General features: G+C 44.2%; 1 protein-coding gene across 6 annotated transcripts in view; it reads right to left on the reverse strand.

Annotated features, from left to right (window-relative positions):
• Positions 1-1,218: 1,218 nt before the first annotated feature.
• NFYC (nuclear transcription factor Y subunit gamma) overlaps positions 1,219-26,080 on the reverse strand; it is a 52,506-nt gene continuing 27,644 nt past the window's right edge. For 3 of the 6 annotated variants that reach the window (XM_083453146.1, XM_083453147.1, XM_083453142.1), the window contains exons 2-11: positions 24,768-24,880; positions 19,676-19,747; positions 18,309-18,422; positions 16,792-16,887; positions 9,273-9,446; positions 7,552-7,710; positions 4,595-4,702; positions 3,090-3,149; positions 1,477-2,237; positions 1,219-1,378 (exon numbers count right to left, since the gene is read on the reverse strand). In XM_083453146.1, coding sequence (XP_083309272.1) covers positions 2,121-2,237; positions 3,090-3,149; positions 4,595-4,702; positions 7,552-7,710; positions 9,273-9,446; positions 16,792-16,887; positions 18,309-18,422; positions 19,676-19,747; positions 24,768-24,872 — 1,005 coding nt within the window. In that variant the 5' untranslated portion in view covers positions 24,873-24,880 and the 3' untranslated portion in view covers positions 1,219-1,378; positions 1,477-2,120. Of the gene's footprint in view, positions 2,238-3,089; positions 3,150-4,594; positions 4,703-7,551; positions 7,711-9,272; positions 9,447-16,791; positions 16,888-18,308; positions 18,423-19,675; positions 19,748-24,767; positions 24,881-26,080 lie in introns of all 6 variants that reach the window. The other 3 variants (XM_083453144.1, XM_083453143.1, XM_083453145.1) reach the window with 1 other exon arrangement.

A 26,080-nucleotide genomic window follows, 5' to 3' on the forward strand; every position in this document is an offset into this window, starting at 1 on the left:
CCTGTAGTGACAAAAGCAACTCCAGCCTACTTCACACTCTCGAGAAATGCTATCAAGTTTACCAATTATGAATTCCTTTTCTAATAATACTGAACTTGGGTGCTGAATTGTACCAGTCAGGTAGGCAATCTCAGCATTCTTGGAGAATAATAATAATAATAATAATAATAATAATAATAATAATAATTTATTATTTATACCCTGCCCATCTGGCTGAGTTTCCCCAACCACTCTGGGCGGCTCCCAATCAAGTGTTAAAAACAGTACAGCGTTACATATTAAAAACTTCCCTGAACAGGGCTGCCTTAAGATGTCTTCTGAATGCCAGGTAATTGTTTATCTCTTTGACATCTGATGGGAGGGCGTTCCACAGGGTGGGCGCCACTACCGAGAAGGCCCTCTGTCTGGTTCCCTGTAGCCTCACTTCTCACAATGAGGGAACCGCCAGAAGGCCCTCGGTGCTGGATCTCAGTGTCCGGGCTGAACGATGGGGATGGAGACGCTCCTTCAGGTATACAGGACCAAGGCCGTTTAGGGCTTTAAAGGTCAGCACCAACACTCTGAAACGTACTGGGATCTAATGCAGATCTCTCAGAACCGGTGTTATGTGGTCCCGGCGGCCACTCCCAGTCACCAGTCTAGCTGCTGCATTCTGGATTAATTGCAGTTTCCGGGTCACCTTCAAAGGTAGCCCCACGTAAAGTGCGTTGCAGTATTCCAAGCGGGAGATAACCAGAGCATGCACCACTCTGGCGAGACAGTCCGCGGGCAGGTAGGGTCTCAGCCTGCGTACCAGATGGAGCTGGTAGACAGCTGCCCTGTACACAGAGTTAACCTGCGCCTCCATGGACAGCTGTGAGTCCAAAATGACTCCCAGGCTGCGCACCTGGTCCTTCAGGGGCACAGTTACCCCTGGCACAGTTACCCCACAGTTTCCAGGAAGGGGAACCATGAAGTTTGTGGGGAAGAGGAACACTATGGCAGATATCAGCCTTCCTTTTAGGGCAAGGCCAAGCCTTCCAATGTTGTAGGACAGGGCAGCAACCTTGCCTCAAGCAGTGGATTCTAGGGCAGCCTTGAAATTCAGTAGATTTGTCACTTTACCACCACAGGGGAAGATGCCAGTTATATCTTCTGCCACTGGGCTCAAGTTGTCTTGGGCCATCCAGTGGGGGCTATTGGGCTGCTGATTTGAGAGAAGACACACGGCTCTTGAACTATCATAGAAAACAAGTTTATTGCATTTCATGCAGCTTTATTTTACACATGCATTGACTGAGACTTCATACAGTTAACCAATAACTCATTATCTGTGCATCCAAACCGAAAGTATTTCAAAAAAAATAGTTCAAGGCCAATATTAAAGCCTATGGGGCAGCTTTCCCCAACGTGATTCCCCACCCGCAATGCCCTATCAGCCCCAGCCAGTTATAGTCCAGAACATCTGGAGGGCGCTACACGTTGGGGAAAGCTGACTTTAAAAACAGGTTTAATACAGAATTGCTGGGGCTGGTTTACTCCCCTCCCTGCCCCCTCCCTCAGAAGCTGAAGTTAACAATACTTAGATTGGGACATTAAAAAAAAGAGAAACCTTTCACACACATACACCCACACGCAGGCTCGCACACTTCCTGACTGAAATATGAAGATGGGGATATGTCCAGCTTATGCAGCCAACGCAGGGTTGTTGCAGGATGAAAGTCCTGGAAGATGAAGTTTACTGGACAGGGAAGTAGGAGGGACAAGGATGCTGCACCAATGAAGAAACAGGGAAACAGACACACTGCTTTTGACAGAGCCCTATAAAAATTCATCAGTTATATACAAAGCAGAATTGCTGAGCAATGTAGAATTTGCCATTTTCTTTTATAAAAAGAAAAGAAAAAGAAAAATATTGCAACATTGTCAGTTTGTGGGGTTTCCTTGTCTGCTCTGCCACCAGATTGAAGCAGTTCATAGAATACAACATAGATTGCTGCCCTTGGCAGGTTTATATCGAATGCAGATATATATTGGGGAAGGGATGGAGGAGAAGAGCTGAAGAGGGCCTCTGGTTGGCAGTACAGCAATCAAGATGGCGTAACTTCCATAACATCCCACAGCCCTCTGGCTGGACCAACTCAGTCTCCTGTAACTTGTGGGGCCTGTCCATCTGTTGTCTGATTGGTGGACTGGATGAACATGGGCTGGGTGATGTCCTGGCCGGCAGGCATGGTCACTTGCTGGATCTGGTAGAGCTGTTGGAAGAGAACAAGCAAGGAGACCCACTGAGGTTCCCTCTTCAATGGATACATTCAAATACAGAATCGCAGCATCTTGGAACAACCGTTACATAGGCAAAAGTGAGATCCACTATGCCATGTCAAGCAGTGCTGATGCAGCGTACCCCACACCATGGTCATGTATGATACTCAAGGAGGAGTCCCTACTTCACTGAAAGTGAAGAATTAACACCGTCATTCACATCCCTAACAACATCATTGCTCATCCCAAAGGCCCATCTAGTTCAGCATCCTGTTCTCACAGTGGCCATCTGGTTGCCCATTATGGGGAACCTGCCAGCAGGACCCAACTGCAACAGCCCTCTTCCCACTTGTGATTCTCAGCAATTGGTACTAAGAAATATTGCCTCTACAAGTTTCCTGTCTCCTACTGCAAGTTTGAAATAATCAAATGGAGACATAGACTTAACTTTGCAGAAGTCATGAACTTCCCAAGCTTTTCATTTTCTTAATGAAAATAAGAGGCAGAAAGATGGCCAAATAGGAGCTAGAGAAGACCCACCTCCTTCTGAACTACATCAAGGTGTTCTAACGTCAGAGCCCTCCTGGATCAGCCCAATGACCCATCTAGTCTAGCATCCTGTTCTCAGTGGACAACAATATGCTTATAAGAAGCCCACAAGCAGGACCTGAGCACATCAGCATACTCCCCACTTCTGATTCCAAGCAACTAGCATTCAGAGGCATACTGCCTCCAGTTGTGGAGGGAGAACATAGTAGCATCATGGCTAGTAGCCACTGATAGCCTTGTCTGATCCACTTTTAATCCAACCCAATGGCTGTCACCATGGGTTCTGAAGCTCATACCTGTCCGTCTGTAAACTGGCTGAATTGCTGCTGTCCCTGCTGAACCTCCGTCTGTGCAATCTAAAAGATAGATGATTGATTTATTGACATTTGCAGCCCCACCATGTAAAAACAAAAAAGGAGATCAGAGCCCATTTGCCTTAACTGCACCCCCACACAGAGACCATTTTAATTTTAAAGACATGCTTGCCCCACCAGGCGGCTCTTCTCTTTCGGCAGCATCAGAGCCCTTTGGTTCACAAATCCACCTCCTTGCCCCCATTTAATAGAACAAGGCAAAAAGAAAGGAATAGAAATGTTCTATGGAAGTATCTTCAACATACAAAAACACAGCAATTTGCAAAACAAATTTTCTTCATCAGAGAGATTAGAGAGAATAAAACCACATACGCCTGGAGGAAGGGTGAGGACAAAAGGATGGTTGAGGCTGCTTTGTTATGCATGCTAGATTTTCAGATTATTTTGCTCGTGTGGATTATTTGACCAAAAAATGCCATGGTGCCTATTGAGATTGGATGGATGGATGTATTTCACAGGAGGAAGTGGTAGAGACACCTGGGGGTGGAAGTGATATTGAAACCCTCAAGACAAGCCTTTGCTATAGGCCAGGCATAGGCAAACTCGGCCCTCCAGATGTTTTGGGACGGCAACTCCCATGATCCCTAGCTAACAGGACCAGTGGTCAGGGATGATGGGAATCGTAGTCCCAAAACATCTGGCGGGCTGAGTTTGCCTATGCCTGGCCTATAGCCAGCTGAGAGAAGGAAGCTGTGTGCATGGAGTAGGAGGGGAAAGGCATGTGTTTTTTTAAAAAACTGAGTGTATTGCTAGGCTGTACATAAAGATGCATCCCAGACCTGAAAGAGCAGGAATACAGTTATATAGGACATAAAAGTAAAAGTAAAGGATGCTTTTAACGAATGTATTAACAGTGACTAAAAATGGTTCTTGCAAAGCACTGGAAATCAGATATGGTGACTGAACAGAAATAATGGCTGTGTTAAATCTGGCAGGTGGCCAGAACAGAAAAGCTGACCTATACAAGAAAGGTGGGAGTGGGAAGAAAATGGAAGGAATAGCATTTAGCTGAATTTGCCAAAACACTGGAGGAGGCCTGTGCCAAACAAGAGCCAGGTTTTTGTATTCCAGCATGTGTTCCAGGGCAGGTTGTATCTTTTGTATCTTGTAGTTTTCTCTGATGCATGGCAGGTATTTCCTGAAAGTGCACGTTAACTGTAATTTGTTTTCTGGGAGTTGTCTTTTGATGGAAATTCTGGTGATCAAGCCTCAGGACCTTGCTTGAAAAATGAAGGGGTGGGGTAGGATGGAGTAGGTCCAAAACAGGTTTCCGTACTTTTTAAAATGGAAAAAGGCAGGCAGCAGAAAAAAGACCAAGGAAACTACTGCCACTCTCTTGCCTCAGTGACCAAGGAAAATCCACTTCTTTTCAACAGACTAGGTACATTTTAACAGCTATTAACAAGCCACTGGACCTCAGTTTATACCTGTTGTGTGTTGGCTGCAAGTGTCTGGATTTGGCCCTGGACCACCTGGGCACCAGAAACGGGCTGAGTTAAGCGGATATACTGCAGCTGACCGGCGTTGAGATGTACCTAGAAACAGTAGGAGATGGCACATAGTTGGTAACCTGAAACATGCAGGCTTTACACCCTTGTTTCCGAAAGAGACAGAGATATTACACAGGGAGGGCTAAATGAAGCCAGGGCTGAAACGTGACCACATGTCCCCCTTTTACATTATCCCCCTTGACAGCAAAACAATAGGAGCATGAAAGGAATCAGGCAGAAATATAGGTATTCACATGTTGCTCTTCAGTGAAGTTTTATCAAATGTTAAAGGGGAACATGCAACCTAGCATTTCTAATTGTGCTATAAGCTATCATGTTATGTTCTGAATTATTACCATTACCTATGTCAGTAACTGTATACAAAAAAGTCTCAAAGCAACTTAACAATACAAAACACAAAAACAAAGATAAATTAAGAGCCTTAAAAAATATATATCAACGTACAACACAATAAGGAGGGTAATTCTTACCCCACTCCCCTAAAAGATGAGCATCTCAGTATAGGCTACTTGACTACCAAAGGCCTGGGCAAACGGAAATATTAGCCTTGCACCTACAAACTGACTGTCATGGGGCAAGTTGTGTTTCTCTGGGGACAGCATTCCAAATAGTCAACTTTCTGTCCTTTAACATTAGACACGTGTACTATATGCATGGAAACCCCCCCCCCTTTTTTTTTAGGAGCAGGTGGGAGATCTTCAGACAGAGAAAGTGTTTTAATACCTGTCACTGATGCCCAAACCATTTGGAGCAGAAACCATGAAGCCTGCAGTTTGCCCCCTTGCCGATTTCTCCAGCAGGCAATATTTTTCTCTAAAGGTCATCACCCTGTTACAGGCAAAGTATAGCCCCCTGTAGCAGATATACTCTATGTGAGCACAGGCACCTCTATGCATTTGTCTTTCAGCAACAAAATTTGCCTTCAGGAGAAAACCCTGTTTGCCACGAAAGGCCCCTAGTTAGATTTTAACTATAAGAGCTAACTCTGAAATGGACAAGGCAGACTTTCAGGGGTTTAACTATTATCCTACTGCTCACAACCAGAAAGCTTTTGTCACAGAGTTAAAGTTAAATCGCATTGCCTCAAGCTGTTTTGAGGTGCACCTGCAAAACCTTTTACAAAAGTGGGCTGGGTATAGTTTGCAAACACTTGTGCAGCACTCACACAAAGACTCTACTTGAACAGTTTATTATTTGAAAGCATTCATATATTTTTTCATGTTGTTTTAAGGACTGCAACCCATCCTGGTTGTACAAAGCAGGCAAATGAAGATTTCAGAGCTGAATGCAGCTTTGGTAACAAAAGTTTCAAGACGATGTGATCTTTGACTTAAGAGCACTAAATATATATTGTCAAAGTGTGCTGTGCAGAACATACAAATGACAGCCAGTCCTACCCATAGGGCTTGCAGCCTATGCAACAATGAACAAGATGTGTGCAAAATGGATGTGTGGATATGTGTGAGAGACAAGGAGTTGGCTTGTTGAAGAGAAGGGAAGGCTGTCAGAGGCATAAGGCATGCTCAAAAATTTAATGAATCATGTCCACCCCCACCAAAAAAAAAATTTACTTTCAGAACCTCACAACCCTCTGGCAGCCAAGCAGCAGTATCCTCTCACTTATCTACACGAATGTATACAATTAGCTGCTGTATATAAGGATCTGTTGACTGAGTTATGACGCCAACAGTGGCATCAGAAGAGGACGACCATGGCTCATCCAAGTCTTCCTCTTTAACCCATTCCACCAAGTGAAAGAAGCAGGAAGGAATGAGCTCACTGGAGCCAGGAGCTCCCACCTGTACCTCACCCATCTCTGTATCTTTCATGGTAAGCACAGCTGCTCTGGTGGCAAAAAGTCTCTGGCTCTGCCTGCTGCAGGATCCTCTCTCGCTCCCTGAAACTTTGGACCCTTCCTCCCAGTATTATGCACAGTTTTAGAGCCACTGGCATAAGTCAGCAAGAGAGGAAGAAATGGAGGCAGAAGAAGTTTAGAAGAGGAGCATGAATAAGAAAAAGGAGGATATTTAGGCATAAGGTAGACTGCTGTGCAATGAACAGAAGGACCTTGAAGCTCACACAGAAGAGAAACAGTATGGATTTGAGAGCAAGTGAGAGTCAAGTGTCCAGAAAGTACTCCAATATGTGCTGGTGGCAAGGATGACACCCCTCCCCCTGGCCGAATGCTCCCACACATCAAAGAATGCTGTGCAAATGGAAAGCTATCATGTCAGGGTGTCAGGCTCTATCCTAATCTTCTTCCTGTTTAGTTAGCTTTTACAGAAAACTGTGGTTTATGACAAAAGAGTTATAATTATTTCAGCAATTATTTGCAACATGCAAACACTTAGCTGGATTACAGAAGTGTTCAGACTTGAGAGCACTGCACCACATATGCTTTTTTCTGAACTTCTGAAATGATGGCAGGAAGGAGGGGCACAGATGGTTTGCGAGTGTGTGTGGGTTGGTGGGTATTTGAAAGTGCAGCACAGCAGAAGGCAGAAGTGGGAGAAACACACAGAAGGGAGCTACTGGGTTCCTTATTGTAGCACAATGTTCTTTAACCTTGGGGCCCCAGATTTTGTTGGACTACAACTCCCATAATCTCTGAGCAATGGCTAAGTTGGCTGAGGAGCTGCAGTCCAACAGCTTCTGGAAACCCAAAGTTGAAGACTGAAGCCCACTCAAAGCAGAGAGAAGCAAACACAAGTCCCTAACACAGTGCCATTTCTGCCTTCTGAGTTGTCTTAAAAGCAGGAGATCATTGTCAACAACAACAACAACAACCTGCAGAGAGAAGACCCTCTTGAGAACAAGGGTCACAAGAGGACAGCCTGAGTACAAAGAATAAGATTAGTCGGATGCCTCCTTACCGGTATTTGCTGAATTTCTCCAGTATTGGTGATGATCTGCTGCATGACCTGCATGGTCTGCCCAGTCCCACTCTGTGCTGGCTGAGCCTGCCCCTGTGGCTGAGCCTGGACAATCTGAACCTGCTGCCCTTCTCCGACCTGCATAGTCACAGGGGTGGTCTGAAAGAACAGAGCACAAGAGAAGCATCCTGAGCCTTGAGGTATCCCAAATATACCTGAAGCCTGGCTGGTTCCCTGCAACAGCCAGACTGAAAAGAAAGAGAAAAAACCCCCACAGACCCTCAATTTTTTCCAAGCAATGTCCCAATCTGCCAGAATTTCTCTGCTGACTACCTTCAAGGAGGTGCAATGGATAAGATTCTGATTTACACATTTTGTGGTAAAAACAATCTGAAAGCAGAAGTGACCAGTACCTCCACTCCCAGAGGAAAGTGAAAGTCGGTTAGAATCAGGACACATCTATGCAGCTCAGTTGCTTTCTACCTGAAAAAAGACTGCACTGCTGCATCTGGGAACATGCAAGTACCTGCATGCACCTACACACTGCATGGCAAATACTTATGAGGAGGATCAAGAGTTTGGCAGCCAATATAGATTTGGGGCAGGAAGACCCAAAGACTTACTCCAATGGTGGTCTAAAGCAGATAATTCTCCCATTCTCCACACATCTTTTGCACTTCTTTCTTCAGAATTTAGGCTCTTTGTGAAAGCCTGGGCAGCTTATGAAAATAATCAGACCTGCAGTTTTCTCTCCAAGATTTTTTTTTTTTTTGCAGCCCTCAAGGCTGCAAAGCAACACCCAGGTGTTGAAGTCTCAGAGAGCAGAATATTACTAAATCTCCTGGCATAGGCAGATGCTAGACTTGTGGGGATCTATTCTGATTTCTGCCAGATCCCCGAAGTCCACCAACAGGAACATAGTCAATGAACACCTGTGTCCCATGAGCCATGAACTGGGATGATCCACATATACAAATGGAAATCTACACCAGAATTATTTGAGATCAGGGGTTTTGATTACAGACGAATTAGGCAAATAGGCAGATGGTGACGCTTTTTAGGTGTTACTATTGTTACACCTATTATTAGTCCAAAACCCCATGTCAATGTACTTCAAGACATCTGCCAGCCCATAATCTAAGGCGCCCAACTTAAGCTTCTCCACTAGTCTTAGTACTTCCAAAGAACTGTCCATCCAGCAGACAAAGGATCTTGCCACGTTTCTGGGTGACTCACCAGAGTGCTGGCATTTTCCACTAGGAAGTGGAATGGTTTCTGCTGCTGTCAGAGCAAGGGAAATTCAGGCCCAGGGACCAAATATGGTCCTCCAGACCAGGGCTTTTTTCAAGCAGAAACTCATTGGAACTCAGTTCCAGCACCTCTCAGGTGGGCGCCACTGCCGAGTTCCGGCACCTCTTTTTCTAGAAAAATAGCACTGCTCCAGACCTTTCCATCTGGCCCTCAGAACTCTCCCTATGTTACGGCCATTTGCTGACCACATCCCTTGTTAGCTGTGTCCTCCTTGGGCACTTTCGCCTGGCTGCAATTTATCACTTAACTGTGATAATGCCTCTTGCTTGCCTGTATGGAGGATGGAAAGGGGTGCGTGTGGTGAAGCCGATTTCGCATGGCCAGAACGTACTAAGGTAAGTCACACACGTGGCACTCTTCAGCCCACCTCTAACGCAGAGCACAGGCCCTCTGGAATGCCATTTACCAACCTGCCCTTGCTGAGGCTGTGCTATGATGATCTGCCCTGGCTGGATGGTCGTGGTGGACGTGGTCGTCTGCTGCCCTTGCTGCTGCCCCTGCACCTGGACAGCTGCAGGCTGCTGAGCAAGTGTGAAGTAGTACTGGACAGGCTCTGCCGGGGTCACAGCCTGGCGCACCTCCTCCTGTGCCAAAGGAAAAAAAGGGGATGAAAAAGCAGAGTTCATCAGTTGAAGTCCTCTTTGTGATATCCAGTACAGCAGCCTGTGCAGTGCTTCGGAATGGGATGTTCAGATCCTAAGTAACGTGCAGCAAGTCTATGCCTACTGACCTGAAAATGATGGGCTTCAATGGACTCAGATAACAATGCCTGTCTCTCCACTGTCAGAAACCTTATGGTGTGCGTCCCCCAATTTTGTTATTGATTTTATTTTATTGATTTTTTGTTATATACAAAAACATGACACCAAAACAAACAAACAAACAAACCCAGATACCTTATGTTTGATTGGTTTTGTGCATCTATCAGCCACTTTGCTCAGCATTCAGTCCTGCTTTCTGCCCAAGCACATTGTAATTTTAATTATTTAAAGGAAGCCACAAGAGGTTAATGTGTGCTGCATACATGGGACACCCTCACGGGTTTGGTCTTAGCAGAAAGTAGGCCAAAAACATCTGGAGGGCCGAGTTTGAGGAAGCCTGTCCTAGAAGGTCACTACAAGCAGTGGAGAAAATGGCAGTCCTCTAGCTGAAAATCTAGGGTGCTACAGCCAGTAGAATGGTGACCTGGAAACAGGAACACCAGGGTTCAAATCGTTGCTCATCTATGAAGTTCATTGGGCAAATCTTGCCTTGCCATCTCTCCATCTAATCTACCTAGGTATGGGTAAAATGGGACAACCTCTCATATGCCACTCTGAGCTTCCTGAAGCAAGGGTGGGGTGTTAAATGAACTCCAGAAGGAGAAAAATCACTCCCATTCTGAATTCTCCAAGGTGGATTTGGAGAGCAGAAATACCTCCTTGATCATAACCACTGCAGGCTGGATGAAAACTTCTCTGTAACTCAAATGTCTGAGTGTGTATGGTGTAGGTGGGTGGGTAGCCCTTTCTGGAAGCATGTGGCCGAGAAAATTATTTGTACCATCAGGACTAGTGTTGCTGCCCCTTGCAGATATGGGCAGCGTTGGGTGATAAACAGCGTAACCTTTGGGCAGGAAGCTTTCATAGACTGCTTTTGGGCCCCTATCAAAGCTGTGAGTTAATAATAAGGAATTATGGTGATAATCTGGGGCTCAAAACCTGCCTCAGGTTTTTTTTGGTGTGTGGTAAGAACAGCATTCTCTTCTCCACTTTGAATCAGCCTGTAAGAGATGATTTGGAAGTAGAAGATGAAGATGTTTGAAGATGAACAATCCATGGCAGAAGGCGTAAACAACCTTCTCCCAGCCACCACAAAGTCACAGCTGAGAGTGTAGGATGTTTACACATGCTGCTGCATGGGAAATTCTGGTTCTATGTAGAGCACACGCCACAAACTGCTTGCAAATCAGTTTCTTTTGCCTTCCCTTCTATCCTTGAAGGTAGAGAAAGAAACAGGGTATGGACACTTGTCACCTTTCAACTGCCAGCTTGAGCGCCAGCTCTGCAAAACTGTTACACAACTACCTTCTGGTTCAATGGCAGTGCACCAAACATCCAGTTCCTAGTACGCAGACATGCATATGAAATCTGTAAGTTAGTCACAAGATCCCAAAGTTTCTTGAAATCCCTTTTTGGGAGTGTTGGTTGCATCTGAGGGTTAGAAGTCATTCATTACTCTTTTTCGTTCAACCACAGTTGGCTTCAATGTGCTCTCCCCCCTCCCCAGCATGGAGTAAATTATTTCCATGTAGGAAAAAGGAAGGTGTGAAGATGTCCTCACCTTCCAGTGTTCAAAACTGTAGATCCTGTGGCTAACTTTACATCTTAAGCTTATCAGAGACAAACAGGTTACACAAAGCAATTATCCGCATACATAATGGAGGGTGCAACTTTCATTGTTTCTGAAACATTTTTGGATACACAGTGATTGGATTTTAATGACTTATGCTTCTGAACCGCAGTCACAGTCATCCAGCTCTCCTGCCAGTAGTCTTGTAGATTAGTGGAAGCCAAGAGACAAGACCGCCAAGAATGGCTGGAATGGATTCCATCAACATATTGTAAGGAACTCTTGTGCAAACTTATTGGTCTGTCCCACTCTGTAGATCCAGGGTTGATTGCTTTAAGGGGAGGAAAAAATCTCTTTACAACACAAGAACTGGATAAAGCTTTGCCAGAAGAATGAAGGCCTGCAACCCATCCAGCCCTGCTTTTGTCCGAAACACACTAGATATCAACCCCAAATAATGCTGTTAAACAAATCTATGGTACAGCCATATTTGGAATACTGTGTACAATTCTGGTCACCTCATCTCAAGGATAGAGTTGGAAGGGATTTTTTAAAAAGAAAGAAACAAGAATGATAAAGGGCCAGAGCAACTCGAGTATGAGGAAAAGTAACAGTATTGGGCCTTTTTTAATTTAGAGAAAAGGCGAGTAAGAGATGACATGATAGAAGTTTATAAAATTATGCATGGCATGGGGAAGGTGAATCAAGAAAAGCTCTTTCCCCTCTCATATAATACTAGGACCTGTGGACATCCAATGAAGCTGAATGCTGCAAGATTCAGGACCGGAAAAAGAAAGCAGCACATGGTTTAACTACGGAATTCAATTAAACCATGTCCTCATGTTCTTAAAGAGTGAGTGTCAGAACCATTCCTGTTTTCCCTGCTGTGCCATATAGCACTAGAGGGCTGAGGAGCAGGGCTGGCAGTCAGTCCCAAAACTAGGCAAGTTTTAGCTATACAGCAGGAGTTGGGGCTGAAGGGTGAAAAAGCTAAAGATCCATTTTCCTTTCCTACAGCAACCCTGTATAGTGAAGGGAGGGAAGTCTATTTTATAACCCAAGAGTAAACATCTCCCTAACCCTAATCCCCCCTCCTCCTCCAGGATCATTTCTATAAACTGCTAAGAGCTTGAACAGGTCAATTCCCTCTTCTTCCCACACACCTAGTTTCTTCTCCCTCCCTTTCTGACACCAGCTTTTACTACATGGTGAAAGTTCTTTTGAGGCTGTCTTGGTTGTTATTTTTTTAAAACTTAACAAAAAATCTTTTAATTTACAAACTTATGTACCAAGAGAGCCCACCAAATACGTACTAACCACTATCTTACTTCTAGGTGGTCCTGGTTTGCTTTCAAACCAATGACAAACACGAGGTGGTTAAGTGCCTAGTAGATAGGCTGAAAACAAGCATCTCCCAGCAGGATGTGGCCCAACTCAAACTGGGGTAGATGTAAAGCCATTTCTGCCTGGAACACTGCAAAATATTAACTAGGAATGCAAGCTTTTAAGATGCTGAGGGTGACTTCATTCTAGACAAAATCTCCATGGAATCTGAAGTGTTGCAATCCTTGGATCGCAATAGGGAGAAAGAGCTGCAGCTTTCCCCACACTTGGCCTCCTGAGGCACCTAACTTACTCTATGTTTGCAGTGAAGGCTCAGCTGAAACAAAGTCTGCTTTGGGATTCACCTGGGAAAGACAGAAAGCAGAAAAATCTTCAGAGTGTTGCAGCCCAACCAGCTAGAACCGGGGCTGCTGATTAAGCTAGCGTTTGCTCTGATGTTCAGCAGCTTCCTTGGAATCTCTCTGCAGCTAAGCAAGCTCACCCTCCCACCACACCTGCTTTCTTTATGGATAGAAAACCAAGGGCTGCCCTGCAATCTGGCAGCTGGCTGACTGGAAGCGAGGCCTTTGGTCCAGACTACCTGTCCGGCATTTCCAGTTGTGTTTCCAACACGCACATTCTCCCCGGCACACTGAGATATTGGAATTGAATTTGGTATGTGCTGTGGACCACAAGTTCCGGGGTTCAGAAGTGAGTGCCAATTCTTACGTACCCAAAATGACACAGTCACAATGCAAGAGGGGAGGTATCAGTAGGGTACCTTGTGGTTTGCATAAGAACAAAAAAATCTTTTGGAAAAAGAATTACCAATGAGAGCATCTGGAAATGGGGCCCCTGCTGGAGTTATCAATTGTGCTGGAGATAATATCCATCATATTCTGAAGTGGGGGTGGGGTGGGGGTTTTGAAATCACAGAAAGCAGGTGATAGTTCCAGTATTACTGTATGTTTATCCTATAGCAGCTTTCAAAATTCCAGCCATATACATGCTGTACTAGCAGGAATGGAATTTAGAAACAGGCACTCCCTGTGGTTGTCAGATGACAGAAGCAGAGGCTGCTGTATTGATGAGAGATTGAATTTCAAAGACAGCAGACCGTCCTTACAGCAATCCTGGAGAGTCAGCTTCCTCAGAGCTGAGGAATCAAGGCTATCTTAAGCTTCCCAGTAAAAGCTCTTAGATAATCTTGGAGCTCCCCAGTGACAGCCTTGCCCAAATAGGAAGCTTTCCCTTCTGCAGTGACTAAAGGCGGATTCTCACACACTCCATATCAAGCCCGTTTGTGTGCCTGCAACCAAGAAGTACCAGAGTCAATGGACCACATTCTCTTAGATTGTCCTTTACATAGCAGACCTCGCCAACTGATGCTGAGTAAAATGTGGGCTCTCCGGCCCACAACTCTGAGAAGAAATCAAATGAGGGTTCTCCTGGCAGATCAGGACAAAGATACCGCTGCTCTAGTAGCCTCATTTTTAGCCACAATTTTACCCAAAAGGGTTCCCAACAGACCATCCCCTTGGGAAATAGACTGGGTGTAGCAGAACATCTAAGTACACATGACCACAGTGTGCTCCTATAACCCTTGACAGCTTCACCCTTGTCCTTTTAATTATCCCAGTGATTTGAAATGTTTTATATTGTGATGTATTTTATATTGTGAGGTATCTGATTTGATTTGATTTGGAAGCAGCTGGCCCCAGAATTTCCCTGCATCCAAGGTGTTTAACAGAAAGAAACAGCATTTTGCATCCCTGAAGGAGAAAGCTAAATTGTGATTTGTTGCATTCCTGCAAGGGGAAATTAGCAATTGCCATCTAATAACTCCACTTGAACTGCACATTAACATTCCCACACAGTAAATAAGCTTGCAGAAGACCATCAGCTTGATGTTCTCCAGATGTTTGGACTCCAACTCCCATCAGTCCCAGTTAACACAGCCAGTGGTCAAGGATGATGGGAGTTGCAGCCCAGCAACCAATGCCCCACTCCAGAATAAAGGGTTGCTGACAACATTGCTACTAAGAATACTTAAAAGTCTCTGGTTCATGTAACCCAGCCTAATTATGTGTAGCTTCATTTGCTTCAGCCTTTCCTTTCCTCCCACTCCTGTTGCCTCCTGAACTGTCAAAATTTAGTTTATAATTTTCTGTGGAGCCAGGGACCTGTCTTTTTTGCTCATGAAACTGCAAATGTCCTATGTACAGTGATGGCTACATTACTGCAGTGAAGTTGGCCAAACTTCTCTCTGAAGGTCTTCCAAAGACATTGTCTCTGCTATAAGACAGGCACAATAAGGCACCGCCTTCAGCATTTTTCAGGAACAGTGGGATACAAAAACACAAAATGCTCTTAGTATTCAATTAAGTAAAATTATATAGCAACATCTGAACAGAAATGCAAGTCTATTTATGAGTAAAGAAAGATGGTAACATAGTTGTAGGCGTTAGACAATGAAAACACACACAAACACTCTAAATATATATGGTTTAATGTAAAGCTGTGACCCAAGTGTTGATCCTTAACCTACTCTAACACTGCAGTTGCCTCCAACCCCAAATGTCGCCTCACAGTGACTCTTCAATACAAACCCGTTATGTTTCAGGAGAACTGCAGCAGCCTGCCGCTGTAAACATCCGACTGAAAGCCCCTTCAAGCACCATACAGCTTCCAGTCAAGGATGTTTACAGGAGCAACAACTGCCGAGAAAGATTCGGGATGTGACGTTCCTGGGGTGGCTCAATCCTTGTGGCAGGGAGGACATGGGCCCTCAATGTGGCCTGGGCTGGTGCTCTGTATGGCTTCTTGGAGGAACTGGAGTCTTCTGGAAGACGGTGGTTCTTCTAAATTAGGAAGTCCATGTTTGAACTATTTGACCAGCACACTTACAAGGTGTTTTGACCAGTCAGATGTCAGCACCTTAATGAAAGTTCCAGATGGCTGTGAGGAGAGTGTCATAAACCTGTATGTATCCAGTCTCTAAGCACCTGGCATAAACTGAGGGCATTGTGCACAGGTTATTGCTTATGTAATGGGAGCCTGCTGTGCAGCTAATCAAGTGCCCAATTGTGCATCTGTGGAAGGGTGCATGTGTGTGTGCTCAGCACTTCAAATCAACACTCATGCTGCTTTTCACAATTTCTAAAACATTCAATTATCCTTCTCAAAAGGCGCCAGCAATACCATTTGTCACTCCAACAAGACAGAAAAGGTAAGGGTTTTGAGAATAAGCCTCATTTAATATAGGCTGGCAGTCTAACTATACCCAGTTTAAATATATATGCAAAAAGTAGAGTGTTGAAGCTGAGTGAATAGCTCTTTCCCACCCCCACTAAAGGAGAAGATGTGAACTCTGGCAGCCATGCAGGTCAGCTGAACTTTGTTCACATATAACAGTCTAAAATCCAGTTCTGTATGACATCCACTGTCTGGATCTTGTGTCTTACCCATTCATTCAAGTCACTATCCCTATTTCTTCCCCCAACCCTTTGTGCATCACCTCCAGGTATCTGCCTGCCCCAAAGGCATGTTCCAAGGGCAATGTTTCAGGTGTACCCAGTATTTTGTGCCTGGTCTTCCATAGCCTCTGACCATGGAGCTTGGCCACTCAGGAGAGAGGGCAGCAATGGCTCTACTGGAAGTTGCTTCCACTGCACCATTTGGATCCCCAGACCAAGCTCACCTACAGAGTGCCAATTGTCCCAAATCTCCCCAACCTCCACAATGCAATCAACACTGATTGCAAGATGGTCTGATGGGCTTGCTGCTAACTTCTCTAAATGGTAGATAACGGAGGCTGGAGAATTTTGAGGGTGGTAAACGCTGCTCAAGCAAGACCTCAGCTGCCTAACATGTAATGCTCTTGTTGTTTAAAATTGATTTTCTTTATGCATTTGTATCAATTGTTTTTATATCTGTAATAGTTTTATATAGGTTATATTGTAAATCGCTTCAGGTGCCGCGTAGGAAACAATACATAAATGAAATAAAATCACCATCATCTTATCAACATCACAAGAGATTTGGATATGTGCCCTGATGTTTTGGGGGGCAAACAGAGCTAGTTTAGAATCAATGCAGTGCTTCCAGACCAGTCACATCTTGATCCTAGGCAAGCACTTTTGTCTGTTGTATGGTGATCTTGGGGGAAGGAATCAGCACAGGCAAAAATACTGGCAAACCCTCCCTCCACCCCCGCTCTGCCCAAATCTTTAGAGACCACAAACACAAACAGGGCACAGACTGTTTCACTCTCACCTGGCGCTTGGGAGGTTTAAGTTCATCCCTCGGAACAATGTCAATGAGAAAGTCAAACTGATCGAACTTAGTGATGGCCATGGCAATGTCGTTTCTCTGTAACAAGGAGAAGGTGGTGGTTACATTAAGCCTTGCCCACCTGTACACTGCTGGAACTGACCAGGCTCAGATTAACAAGCAACAGCACCTCATAGATGAGCCTTTCTCAATCTTGGGTCCCAAGATGCTGTTGGACTACAACTCCCAGGACCAGTGGTCAGGGAAGATGAGAGTTGTACTTCAACAACATCTGGGGATCCAAGGTTGAGAAAGGCTGCATTAGAGATACTTGGCAATGAAGAAGCAAATCCTTAGCAGTGGGAAGCTATCAGAAGATCTGGAAGGAAAGGTTATTCTCAAACTTCAGAGCCTTGTGGAAAGTCAATCAATAAGGAATATCCTGAATTTTGCTGGTTTACTCAACCCAAGGACACATGCACTATGTGAATGTGATTCAAAATCCACCTAAGGCTACTCTACAGCAGCTAGTTAAGGTCACAAGTCTTGTATGCTTCACACAAAGGATCAACATCATTTAGTACTACCAGCCAACTACTTTATAATGAGCCATGGGTGATCCACTTGCCCATAACTGACCCTCAAATTGGGTGGAGAGTTCTGGATCCTGAGATCTGATCATGGAACTTTCAGCATCATGTCTATTTTGGTCCTTAGTGCAGCTTGCAAGAAATCCATGATTATTATATTGGATTACTACTAGAATTCAGCCCCATGCATTTTGCTCAGGAACCCCTAGAAAGGCAAACCACTAGTGCAGCCAACCAACTGCAAGCAGAAGCAGAGGAGCACTTCTGAAAGGGGACTTCCCCCCTCCCAGAAGATTCTTTTTGCCTTCAAATTGTTTCTGAGTATCAAACCAGTGTCGCAGCCATCGACAAAAGTCTGAGCTGCACTTCTAAAGGCAATGACACTGGTGAGGTTGAACTGCCAACCTGGTGCCCTCCAGATGTTTTGGACTACAACTCCCATCAGTCCCAGCCAGCTCTGCTGCTGTAGTAATCTGAAACATTTGGAGGTGAAAGGTGACACGGAGGTTCGACAGAAGTTCTCAGGACACACATGTACTGAACACAGAGGTCAGAACTTCGTATTACTAGCCACCTCACATATGCGGACACCTCAGGGCCATTTTCTCCTTGCAACTCTATCCCCACCCATTAGCACCATGGGGTTCCGAAATATATCTTCAATGGAAACAAAGTCTGGAAATGGGAGATGGGTTAAGTTCCTATATGCTGCTTCTCCATTGAAAACTGCCTCCTCCTCCTCCTCCTCCTCCTCCTGACACCACTCTGCAGCAAAGGTGCTGCAACTTGGTTTTACATGCCCAAGTCAAATAGCTCCAGTCTAGTCTCCATTCCACTCCCCTGCCCCAGCCCCTACTGGAGAAATATTCAGAGAGCAAAAGGATATGCCATGGCACTTTTAAGGTAGCTGAGAAGTAAGTCTTCCATTACCTGTAAGGTCCTGCGCTTGTTGTCCTCTGTGTGTATCCAGGCCCGTAGTGTCAGTTCTGTGATGAATATCTGAGCAGCCTTGGCAAACAGAACAGGTGCCTCTGCACTGATCATCTAATAAGGAAAGGGTGCATTTACTCTGACTATAGAAAAACATAACTAGATGCTAAAGTCTGTCCCCACACACCCTTAAGTTTTGCTGCTCAGACTCCAGAAAGAGGACTTCCTCATGTACAGGAAAGAGATGTCAAATCATTTTTGTATTATCACATTTGTATCATGCTCTACGCAAAGTGGTATATGTGAGTTACATGTAAAACACCTCATGGCCTCTTCAACCCAAGTTGATGCAAGGTCTCAAGGCCAGCAATGTCACAGCAAGTAATAATATATCTGCAGAAGAAGGGGTAGTTAAGTCTCTGTGTTCTTTACTCTAGTGTGGGGTGTACTTGTGTTGAACACCCTTGTAGTTTAACAGCGGATATGACAATTCCCCAAGTCATCTGCAGAACAGACAAACTTCCTCTCTCAAACAGGAAATGTCTCCTTTCACACTGTCAGCCACAAACAACCCTCACCACTTCCAGATACAGTAAAAATAAAACTGTCAGTCAAAGAAGTATTAGCCAATCATGAGTTTACTCAGTTAAAATTGCTTATAAATAAAACAGTCTGAAGGATAAAAAAATACCATTTAAGACACAAACACAACTACATGCACAATGTCAGAAGAGGCATTTCATCTTCTGTTTATTGAACCTCATTTAGCTGATATTGAGTCTTACAGACAGGGGTTCAGAACTTCCATGGCCTCTCCTGATCCAAAAGACCAGGAGAAAGAGAGCTGTGTATTATCTGCATACTGATGACACTGCAAATCCCCAGATGACCTCAACCACCAGTTTCATATAGATGTGAAAAAGCAAGGACAAGCTCAAATGCCATGGGGTCAAGCATAAATCCCCCAGTGCTATGTTCTGAAATTAATCCTGCAGATACGAGTGGACCCACCAAAATCACTGCGTCTCCCAACCAACATAACCAATCCAGCAAGATAACCATAATAAATGGTAACAGAAGATATTGAGAGATCAAGAACAAACTAAGCAGGAGTAAACTCCCAGCTCTTTCCTGACATAGGTCATATTTCAGGGTGACCAAGGTTGTCTCTTTGCCAAACCCTGGCCTTTATCTGGACTGAAATGGGTCTGGGTGATCCAGAATATCCAATAGTGCCTGGAGATGGCTTTGTTACCAATTTGGGAAGAGGAATCAAGCAGGGATGTGTTTTTTAATATTAAATATGCTCAGAACAAATTTATTGACTTGCAAATGTCAAAACTCAACATTTTTTACAGGAATTTTACCTTTACATCTTCATCTAGTTTCATGATCTTCTTTATGCGTGCCAATGGAAGTTCCTGAACTCTGAAATCTTTCTGCAGAGATCAATGGAAAAGAAGAGACTTTGTATCACTCTGGTATACACAATTCAGTCTAGAAAAGGACATTCAAAGGCATCTACTAAAAAAAAAAAAAAAATTAGCTAACACAAGCTGGCTTACAAACATATTGTACTGGAGATTGTCTATTTTTCCTTTAGGCAGACTTTTTCAACCTGGTGCCCTCCAGATGTTTTGGGCTACTACTGTACTGGCTGGGGTTGATGGGAGTTGCAGTCTAAAACGTCTGGACGGCACCAGGTTGAAAAGACTGCCCTGAGGGAGGACAAATGTGGTCACTTAACATTTGGAGCTGCTCCTGCTCCCCTTCATTAGAGCGCCATTGCTATGGTTATGCAAGTGACCCACAGATCTGAAAAAGGACAGTTTGGCTTCTGTAATAAAATCAAAATCTCCACAGGGATTGTCAGGAAAGGCACCTGACAATTACCCAATTCAAAAAAGCAAAAACAAAACAGGCTTAGCAGCAGCAAAGTCAACTCTTAGTTATCCTAAAAATGAATCCTGCTCTAATAAATTATGTTCTGTTATCTCCCCACCCCCAAGGTCAGAGTGGACAGGCATTTCTAAAGTTCAAGGGAAAATTTCTACAGCTTCAGGGTCACTATAAAAGTACAAAAGAGATTCTGATTTATCTTCCAGCTGTTGTGACTGCTTATGAAGAGATGTTTCTAAGCAGAACCTCACCAGTAGATCTTAACAACCATCGGGATTAATATAGAGGGCACTCCCAGTTATGCAGGGTCCAGGCCATCAAGTAAGCAGTCTGTGAAAAGAACTGAGTGGCAGGAGACCTCTTGACCTGCATGGACATTTATCTGCACTGTTCTTGGATTCAACTGTCAACCCTTGTGTGCACAAACAAAGCAAACACTGGTTCCAGAGAGAAAGAAGCTCCCAGATGCTTAGATCACACACACTGGCACCATCAGCATACAGGTGACACTGCATAACAAAGCTCAGGAAGATCTTGCCCAGCAGCTTCTTGCAGATGTTGAAATTACAGAGGTGACAATGTGAAACTTTGAAGAACTCAGCATATTGGTAGCCGTGATGTAAACAGGCTGCATTCTGAGAGAAATTAGCACAGTAGTATGCTAGCTGCATGAGAATTATGTTGGCCTATTTCAGCAGGTTGTTAAAGGATGACCAAAATAATATGGGAAACACTTGGAAAAGTGCATTGCAAAAATTTTGTGTTACCATAATCTCCACGGTCTCCTACAAATAATGGAATTAACACCTTGTGGTTAATTCCAAATACAGTAATGGAATTAACACCATGTCAAATACAGCCAAGAGGTTTAGGACAGTGGTTGCCCACATGTATTTCAAGAAACACCAGGATTCCTTGGAACATCAACAACCATTCTTCAGTTAAAAGATCAAGAATGGCAGACATGTTTCTCTGAAAACAGCTGCTTCCCTGCCAGTGGCGTAGCGTGGGTTGTCAGCACCCAACGGCAAGGCAAGTAATTTGCGCCCCCTAACCCGTGGATTTGCGCCCCCTAACCCTAACCCCCAGATGTTGCGCCCGGTGCGGCCGGCCCCCCCTGCACCCCCCACACTACGCCACTGTTCCCTGCAACACAAGGTGTGCTCCAATGTGTAAGTAGTCTCCTTAAACAAGAAAAATATGGGAGAGAGGGAGAGAGAGAGAAAGGAAGTTTTTCTTCTACTGATCTCTCAGAACAGCCAAGAGGGATACCATCAGTAAGAATTGTAGCCAACTCAATTTGACTCGGTAGTCACACTGAAATTAAAGAATTGAACACTGTCATTTTCACTTATTTCAATGGGTCTACTCTGAGCAGGACTAGCATGAAATACAAACCAATGCCTCTGTCTCACACCCAGACCAAGCATATGACTAAAGTGGGACTTGGGCCCATTGATTTCATTGGATGCATACAGCAACACTGAGGTCACATCAAACAGCAGCAGAATCTGAACATTTTGTACACCCGCCAATTGCATAGTACAGGCAAATCAGGACCTCTATTTGCATACAGGAACATTTAGTGGACTGGCTGTACAAGACGTAATTTCAGCAATGATTATAAACAGAGTATAGCTGTAGAGGGCTTTTTTGTAATTATCTTTCTTCCACAGTCCCTATTAAAATTTCCACTCAGGCAGAAGGGTTATAGCTTGACATTCAATGTTTTGTTCATTCACAGTGTAATAAATTGAATCACGTGACCAGAGTACTAAACCCCCCCCCAAAAAAAAACCACACCAAAAACCTGCCCCTTTTTGGAAAGCTGCAGAAGACGTTTTACCACTGAGCTGAAATCTCAGACTTGCAGCTCCTACATGTCAGAGCTATGTTTACTAAAGGAACATAATTAATTCTGATTTTTATGCATCAATATCTTTCCACTGGCCTCCAAAAAGGCAGCTCTAAGCATCATATCCAAATGGGAAATTTATCTTAGCCTGCTGGTTCCAAGGTGGGCTCTAGGGTTTATTTACAATTATATCACTCTAATACTGATTACTCTCTAAGGTAAATTCTTCAACAAACAGGTCCAAACTTCTTCATAAATGTGTTGATTTAAAAAGAAGTGGGAGAAAGGTCTAAAAGGTCTTGCACTCCTGACTGGGAATCAAAGTATAGTTTTTACTTATCAGATTTGTAGAAGGAGGCATGGTAACTAACCATTCAAATTTAGATTTTTCTCAGAGATGTGTATGTTTCTGTAACTTATTATTTATGATGTGTCTTAATTTTAAAAATTAAAAAAACGGAGAATTATATCCAATTTTTATAACATGGTGGCGATGCAGGTCTCTAAAGGGGCCTTATTCATCTGTGAATCAACTATGTTTACGAATTTAGTTCCTTCACAAATTTATAAAAAGCACTGGACCTCAGGCCAATGAGCCATATGAAAACCTTTCTGAATGCAAGAGTCCTGTTTGGTCCATCCACTGCAGCATGGAGATGCTCCAGAAAAGCCCCTCAGATTGTGCCCTCCTAACTGGTATTCAGAGGCTCACTGCCTCTCACCTTGGCGATTTCATTTGACCATATCATGATTACCAGGCACTAAAAAACCTAACCTCTGCAAATTTGTCTACCCCTCTTTTCCAAGATTCCTCTGAACATACATCACACCACTGAGCTTCTATTAGAGAGATGTGATTTGTGAGGGCATGGGCCCTATGTATTTTCAGTGATCCCACACATATTGTGAAGCAGCCTCCCAAGTGAGACCTCTTCATTACTCGAAGTCCTCCAGAAAGCAAAGACCTTATTATTTGTAAATGCTTTTACCATCTGATTTTAACAGGCTGATTTATTCCGGCATTTAAGCCTGTGCGTTGCCACATTTAGTATTTATTGTAGCTAAAAATGACTAACATTTAGTTCTATGTATTTTCCTCATTTCAAATTTACCACCTTAAGCTTTTTTTGTTTTTTAATGGGAAGGTGCTCAATAAAGTAAGAACAGAAATAAATAAAATGTAAGAAAATCACATGCACTAGCCAAAGATATGAATGTCCATGCTTAGTCTGGGAGGCGATCAGATGACAACCCCACCTAGGTGAGGCATCTACAACAGGCACAATCACTTCTGTGGGACTGCAGGAAGCATGAAGGAATGGTGAATGACGGAAAACTGTACAGAAGACCAGATACCTGCCATCCACCTCAGCTGCACAACCCTACCCACCCACAAAGGCAAACAATATGTTTTCTGACCTGAACATATGTGTCTCTTGTAGTTCTATGGCAGGGGTTGGCAAACTACAGCCCCTGGGCAGGATCAGGCCCACCTGGGTCCTAAATCCAGCCCGCACTGCGAAGTCGGAACCCGCGACTCCCAGTGATGGGAATGGGAGGAAGAGGCTGAGCGGCGGCGGCTCTGCCAATCAAGCGCCGTGCCTGGTTTACCTCAGCAACATTTGATTGGCAGAGCCACTGCTGCTCGGCCTCTTCCTCCCGCCGCTGCTGCCCTGGTGCTCCTGTGGGCCAGAGCAGAGCAGACGAGCTCGCTCTGCCTACCTGCTTCACAAGAAGCAGCGGCAGTGGTGGTGGCGGCAGCCCCATGGAAGGTAAGCACAACACCTTCTTTTCCTAGGTGGGGAGGAAGCCCTTTGGCGAATGAGGCAAGCGGCAAACCAAGAAGGCGGCTGGGGCTGGGTGGGGAGGACTATTTGCCCCCCTAGCACTGTGCTTAGGAATTATAGTCCGGCCCTCCACAAGGTCTGAGGGACAGTGGACCGGCCCCCTGCAGAAAAAGTTTGCTGACCCCTGTTCTATGGGTAGGCATGGGGCTACGTTCTGTTACTGGACACACACAAAACACTGCATTTCTTTGTGTTCTATTCAATAAGAGAACTGAGCAAACCATGCTCCTGGAAAGGCAAATATTATAGACTTGCCCCTATACAGAATCCATCCCTACAGATGTGGTCCCTTGTAGAATCTTCTCTGTACTGCAAAGCTTCGCAAAAAGGCAGCACAGGAAGCAAGTCTCTCTTGCGAAAGGGATGCTGCATGGAAGATGGAGCAAACTTGTTTTCTCCTGCTCCAGCGGGTAGGACCCAAACCAATGGCTTCAAGTCATAGGAAAGGAGGTTCTGACTAAACACCAGGAAGAAGTTTCTGAAAGAGCTGTTTGACAGTGGAACAGACTCCCATGAGAGGTGGTGGCCTCTCCTCCATCAGACATTTTTAAGCAGAGGTTGGATGACCATCTGTCATGGATGCTTCATTGACATTCTTGCATTGCTGGGGGTTGGACTAGGTGACCCTCGAGATCTCTTCTAACTCTACAGTTCTATGACCCCCTGCTTGTATTGCTGAGTTTATTGGAGGTAAGAAGGACACAGTTACCAACAAAATCAAAAATTCAATCTTCCCCCCCCCCTTGAGAAGGCAGCAATCCCTTGTAGATGAAACTAATCTGGTGGACAATAACTCCTCCTCAATAATTCCACAAATATCACCTGAAAGTTCTGATTTTTTTTAATGGAATAACTTACCACTGTTAGATTTCGAATCTCCTCCATGACCCGAGGCCAAAAAGACTGAAGGCATTGCTGGGCATCACTGTTGCCTCCTGAGCCAAAGCCACCATCTGTGGACATTTTGGAAGCTAGAACGAAATTAAGAACCATGTTAGAAGCAGAACTGTCTTGAGGAGCTGCAGAGTTCACATTTAAAAGGTCCTCAGATGGCTTTGGGACATGAAGAGCAAATGCACAGCCTTCAGTGTTATCCAATAATCTGGGGTGCTTTCCACAATTCTCCTTCATTACTAAAATTTTCTTAAGAGTCTTGAGAAGACACAAAGGACTTCTCCACAGATTATATTCTTATATACAGTACCTTTCAGAAAGATCTTACATTTTGCATTTGTGACCAAGCAGTGTACTTTCGGGAGTTTATTAACCCACATGATTCTTATGATTCTTTCAGATTAGGAATGGTTGTTCTGGCTGGAGCTGATGGGAGTTTTAGTGAGCAGTATCTGAAGGGCTGGAGAAGGCTACATTAGAGCTTTCTCTGCCATAGCACCTACCCTGTAAAACAGCCTCCCCAAAAGCATACATTCCACTATTTTAATTCAGATATTTTTGTTCACCAAGGCTGCAAACTCAGTACAGCACTCATACACATGTATTCAACTGAGCCCTGTGGGTCTTTTGTCAGAGCAAATATGCCAGAAAAATAAATAACTAGATTGTTTGGCATTTAAGTTACCATTTCTTGGCTTGCAGACACTTGTTACGGTTGTATATTGTTATACTTTTTCAATGCTGTTGTCGATTTAACATTTTTGATGGTAAATTTACTGCTTTGTATGATGCTTTTTGAAAAAGTTTATAAATGATATATATGATCTTCAGATCACCTTAGCTTAGGCCTGGGTGGGAGGAAAAGGTTTCCAATTCATTGATGACCTTGAGAAATATTGCCTTTTGATAGCACGATGCCTTTTGATAGCACGACGGCCACAGAAACAGAAGACATTCCTAAATGTAAAATGAGAATACACTTCACATTCTAGCTAGGAAACAAGTGTTCCCAAGCACTATCCCGTCAAAGACCTTTAACGAAATGGATGCAAAGAGGTGGCACATTTCTCCTAACTTCCTATAAGGGCTGCTATCAGGCACAGAATTCTTTGGAATGGCAGTCTGGTAGAAACTTGAAGCTCCATGACTGTACTGCTCATAAGGTAAGTACTTCCTCACCTACGACCGTTATGTCAGAAGAAAACAACAATTAAAAGGAGAAAATATAGAAATCAGCACTTTTTAAGAACAAATTGAGACCCAGCCTCACAGCCGCT

This window comes from Podarcis tiliguerta (genome assembly GCF_965153285.1).
Source record: "Podarcis tiliguerta genome assembly, chromosome: 8".
Lineage (NCBI taxonomy): Eukaryota > Metazoa > Chordata > Lepidosauria > Squamata > Lacertidae > Podarcis > Podarcis tiliguerta.